This window comes from Limulus polyphemus, unplaced genomic scaffold, assembly GCF_000517525.1.
Source record: "Limulus polyphemus unplaced genomic scaffold, Limulus_polyphemus-2.1.2 Scaffold3347, whole genome shotgun sequence".
In the NCBI taxonomy this organism is placed as follows: domain Eukaryota; kingdom Metazoa; phylum Arthropoda; class Merostomata; order Xiphosura; family Limulidae; genus Limulus; species Limulus polyphemus.
Genome location: NW_013668957.1, coordinates 92,374 through 98,209, shown reverse-complemented (window position 1 = coordinate 98,209; position 5,836 = coordinate 92,374). Strand labels below are relative to the sequence as shown.

Here is a 5,836-nt window from a genome sequence, read left to right as displayed (position 1 = left end):
TTTACAATATCCTATCAAGCTTCTGTACTTACAGCAGCATCCCACCTGAGATTGTGTCTTTCTTCCTCGGTGGGCCATGCTCTTTCAAACAGACGGTCTGCAATTCCTCCCTTTGGCCTTCGTATCCGGGCACAACTGGCTGAATTGGGTCTGGTATTGGATGACATTGCTGTCCCAAATGATCAGCCCCTTCCACCATGGCTTATTACCATCCGTTCCTGTGACCTTTTCTTGAGTCATCTGAGGAAGGCAGATACTCCTGATTGGAACTACCGTCTTCTTTTTGCTGAACGTCTTTTGAGCCATTCTTCTCTTTTTATTTACACGGATGGTTTGAAGTCAGGTGACTCTGTAGGGTCTGCCATGGTGTGCTGTGGCTCTGTAGTTGCTCGCAGGATCCCCTCTACATTTTCTGTGTTCACTGCCAAGTTGTATGCTATTTCTTTTGGCCTGGATCATGTAGAAGTTAACCTGTACAGTAATTGTACTATTTACACTAATTATCTTAGCTCTCTACTGGCCATGGAATCGCTTAATGTTTGTTCTCACCCTGTTATTGTCGATATTCAACAATGACTGGCCCATTTTTGTCTATCTTCTGTTTCCATCCAGTTTTTCTGGATACCTGGCCACATCAGTATTCACGAGAACAAGCTCTCTGACACCGCAGCTAAGTCCATCTGTTCTGGTGCTGTCACAGCCGTCCCTGTCCCGTACATGAACTAGTTCTGTCTTCAAGGCGTGGCTTTGTGCCAGTTGGCAGTCGACTTGGGGTGAGCAACGTCACAACAAGCTTTTTCAGATCAAATCATTTGTTGGTCATTGGCCGTCTTGCTTCTGTAAGAATTGGTAGGAGGAAGTTATCCTGGCAAGGCTATGCATTGGTTACAGTTTTTTAACTTATCGTTTTCTTTTATCTGGTGTTAACCCACCAATGTGTAGCCATTGTGACACTCAAGTCACAATAGCCCATGTTTTACTTTCATGCTGTCATTACGACCGTGAGCAGTGGCACTATTTTAGACACGTGTTTTCTAAGAGTTTACCCCTGACTCTGGACAGTGTCATTAGCAATGGTGACACTGTCTGATTTGATTGTATTTTACTTTTAATTTTTTATGCACTATTGGCCTTTTTAATTGTATATAAATTTTTTATCCCAATTTTGGACATATTTTGGTTTTAACTCACCGTATTTTTACATTTTACTCTAATTTACTTTCACTGTTTTTACCAGTTGTATGGTGCAGATAGCCTTATTTTTTTGTGCCATAAAACACCAAACAGACAAACAACTTAAAGATCCTTGTGACATTTGTAGAAAACAAATGATAAAAAAGATAACTTTAGGTAGGGACAAGTATTAATAGGAAGATGAATACTTTTTCATTTACTCTCTCATACTTATTTGTCTGAAAAATATAAACACACTATATGTCCTTTACTATACACACAAAATTAAGTGGCTTATAATTGCAAGAGAGGTTTTATAACGTCAATAAAAATCATACTAAGTTATTGCTAGCTTTAATACGAATAGTGCTTACCAAATGGCTTATGCTGTGTATTTAAACATACTTTAGTTTATTGTTTTACATTGAAAAAAAAAAGTTTTTTAACTTTAATTGATACTGGTTACATTTGATTCTAACTGAAAGACATGCTCTCCGGCAGTATTCCTTTTTATACCGTTTGTGCTTGAGATTGAAGTACAAACAATAAATGCAATTATTTTTAATAATTTTTCTTAACATCTTTTAGACTTGAAGACTGATGATAAATATTTGCTTCTAAAAAGAAACACTGAATCTACTTTGAAAAGAACAGTGAAAGGCAGCTTCAAAGAAATATTTGTTCAATTGCAGTATAAGTGCAACAGTGTTAATCCTTCATACTCAAAATTGTCTTTAACACCTGAAAATGTTAAACTCACTTGTGATGGTGCTTGGGTAAGCCATGCTTTGATATTGTATATGTGTTAATAATGCCACAGTAAAATGTAAAATTCATTAAAGTTATTCATTAAATCAAATTCTGCTGGGATTTAAAAACAAAGATAAATCATAAAGTAAATAGAATTTCTGTTTTATAATTTGTTTAGAGAGGACTACAACTATGAATCTGCATAAACAAATATATAAGTGGATTAAAATGTTTTTTGCTCTTGTTGTGAACAATTTTAAATTGCCTTTTTGTTTTTCTCTAAAAGAGGTAGGAATAATGCCACTCCATGTTCTATGTTTATATAAACTATTATATAATTAAGGAAAGAGACTCTGAACTTGTGATATGAATGATCTTTTTAAGAAAATTATTCAATTTCTCTTTAATAAAAAATGTACTTAGAAGTGGTTTGTCGTATTTCAGTAAGGAATTATTAATATTCTAAAATGCTCTAAAAGCAAATATTAATTTTGTTTTACAAAATGATTATGTAATTTCACATATAATTCTAATTGCTATCACAAAATTTAAAATAATATTTTGAAGATGGTATTTTTGTAATTTTCAACATACATTACTAATAATTGGATGAACTGGTCTTTTTTTTACATACTACAGTACATTAAAGGAGGATTTAAATTAAAAATAAGAATAAAGACATTGTTATAAAATTGTTTATTAGTGTAGTGTTTTTTAAAATAGTAGTTCCTTAAAATTTTGTAAAATTAAACATTTTACAATATGAGTGGAAGGAAATTGAAATAAAATTAATTTTTGATGAGCAAACAATTATTGGCATTGAATAATAGTATATTTATATATTACTATATATATATACACAAATGTAGTGAAGATTTTTCCATCAGTTTGTAGCTTTCACTGTGTATAATATCATACCTGTTGTACCAAATTAGCCATTTGTATTTATAATGGCTGTTTCTTTTCTGCTTGCTTATCTCATGTGGATGTTATTTTGACACTACATTTTTTTCCCATAGGGTACATTACCTCCTCTTACATTCTTGTTCAGTGCTGCCCTCTATATACAAATATTTTTCGCCTGACACAAGCCTTGAACTTCCACGTACGTCACGATCAGTGTGAACTATGTCTTGCATGTAAATCATCATGCGACAACCCTCCACCAATAGGATTGCAACACATCCTCCTGATGCATGCTCAGTTTCTGATCATTCTCCTACCCTTATAACTCCCCTACAGTACTTGCCCAATGTACACCTTCTTCCTTACCTCCTGGCAGGTATTTGTTTTGTTTGTGTGATTTCCCTTTTGTTGGCCCTATCCTTTCACACATGGTTTTGTTGCTGTCGGGATCTTATTGGAAAGGGTGCTCTCTCGTCAATGGTTCATCTACTTTTCACTTCTCGTTGTGACATAAGAATGGCTCCTTTTCTCCATCAGTCTGTTTTTGGCAATTTTCCTGAATATTTGGAATCACGTGTGGAATCTGTGAGACTACATTCAACCCTTTAGTCTTTGGTTGCTTGTTTGTCTCATTCTGATCCCATGACCTCATATAACTATTTCTTGTCCTGCAACCTTCTGTCTTTTACTAGTTCCTACCACTAGGGGTTCGAAATTTTGCTATATGTCTCAGCATCGGGTTTATCATTGCCAACTTGGGCTTCTGTGGAAGCCCTTATTCTTTTGTGTAGGCACTTATGCATTCTCTTCAGTGGACTCTGCATGGCCAGTGGAATATTGCTCAGTATCCCTTGGACTCACAAATTACCCTTCCCTTACAGACAATCTACATCAGTGATTGAACAAGGATAACATAATAATGGGAGTACTGCCTCCTTCACCTTGTCCAAGTTTGCATCTGCTCACAGATGCTTCACTTCAAAGTTGGGGTTCATGGGTCCATCTGCAGGAGGCTTCCAGATAATAGTCTCAGATCAAAATGTCTTACCATATCAATATTTAGGAGTTTCTTGCAGTATGACGTGCTTTGGTTAATTTTTTTCTTCTGGTTTCGAACAGATACATTATGCTCCATTACGACAATTCCACTGTTGTGGCCTATATTAATCATTAAGGGAGTATTTGTTCCATTGTCTTTGTTGTCAAACATTAGTACTTCTTTATTGCTGGCAAATCTCCTAGCATACCATGTTCTGTGTGCTTTTCACCTTATGGCAGATCGTTTTTCAAGACCCAACCAAGTTTATCCTATGGAGTGGTCTCCCGACCTTCAGGTTTTTCTGGTGGCAATGTTATCAGTGAGATACTCTTCATCAGGATGCAGTGCCACTTTACTCACATTCTTCATTTTTTTTGGACACCATTTCTTCAGGCTATGGCACTGGATGTTCTCAGTCAGGACTGGATGAACTGGTACCTTTTGCATTCCTTCTGAATTCATATAACTCCTCATTGTGCAGTTCATTAGTGACTTCCACTCCCTCTATTTGACCTTTTATCCTCGTGTTTCAATATTCATCTGTCCTCTCCAAATTTTAACTACTAATTTTTTGGTCTGTGGTTGTTGTCTGATATTTTGCCATAGATGTTTCATGTATTTTTTTGCATTCCACATATGTTTGCCTTTATCTGAATTGCTATTTCCTACCCAAAACTTTGGTGACCTGTGAGGGGCATTCCTCATTCTCGCCAATTTCCCTTCTGTCCTTTTCCCACCTTTATCCCAACTTTGATCCGGATAGATTTTTATATCCAATATGTGCTCTTCATTGTTACATTGCCTGCATGGCCTCCTTTAATGGTATTCATTCCCTGGCACCATTCATCTGTACGTGACCTTTCTCCTTCTGCCCCTCCAAGCTTGATTCATCAAATGTTTTGATTGGACTGTTCCTTCCTGTCTCTTTCTTCCTGAATTCTGTTCCTGGTGTCATTGTATCAAATTAGACACCTTGTTTTTTTTTACTTGTCATGATTTCCACCTACATGTGGTGGGTACTAGACGGTGACGTTGCTCATACATGTGCTCCAGGCTCTGTGCAGTCCTATCCAGAAGATGATATTGTTGGGAGCGAAGGTTGTGGATTTGTGCATGTGCCTCATTTTGTAGATTGGTTTGAAAAGTATATGTACTTCTGTTCTACTTAACTTGAGGTGAAGTTGGTGTGGGCCCTCCTCGTATCAGATGCCTTTTCGTTTTGGACTGGAGTTGACTGGCCACATATGGTCTGATGCAGTCTAGCCACTCTACACCATGGGGCACATCCATTTTAGCTTTCCCCACATTTCTATTTGTAGATGATTCTTCTACAGTCTTTCTTCACTGGAATTGAGATTCCAGTATATTGTGGTTCAAATTCTAACCCACCTGGCTTTTCTTTCCCTTTTGGTTGTGCTCCTCCTACATTCTACCTGTGCATGCAACACAGATTTCCACACTGGACACGGAGCATACATAGTGCAGAAGTAGTGCAGTTTCTCATGCATGTTTCTCTCCTAATGGATATCACATGTCATGGGTGATTTTCATATGCTTTTGAAGGATACTCCTTTCTATCCTTGCACTGTTCCCTCTGTCTATTCAATGTGGTATACTAGCTACACATCTGAGAAGGAGTAATGTACCATACCAGTTGCTATTATTTTCCTGTACTGAAAATATATTTCTGATAGGTACTACCTCTTCTCACACTTCCTACTCTTCTTGTCAACTGAAAACTGGTGCTTCCTTTTTTTGCCTAATCTTGAAATGATAACTCAGACCTGTGATGGTTTTATTATCTTGAAATTTTTACATATTCTACAATAATTCCTGTACCCTGAATCCAAAAATAATATCCATTTTTCTTTATCACGTACAGATTTTTCACAAAATGTCATATGTACTTCTACATAAGTGAACGATTTTCATTGAAATTGGGTCACATTTTTTTCTGTTTAAAATGTT

The 5,836-nt window shown here is 36.5% G+C and overlaps 1 protein-coding gene across 1 annotated transcript in view; it reads left to right on the top strand.

The window, feature by feature from the left end:
* Positions 1-5,836, top strand: part of LOC111088218 — a gene marked incomplete at its 5' end in the record, with an annotated part of 76,923 nt that overhangs the window by 39,324 nt on the left and 31,763 nt on the right. The window contains one exon of the mRNA XM_022397628.1: positions 1,762-1,949. Within this exon, the coding sequence (XP_022253336.1) occupies positions 1,762-1,949 (188 nt within the window). The remainder of the gene's footprint in view (positions 1-1,761; positions 1,950-5,836) is intronic.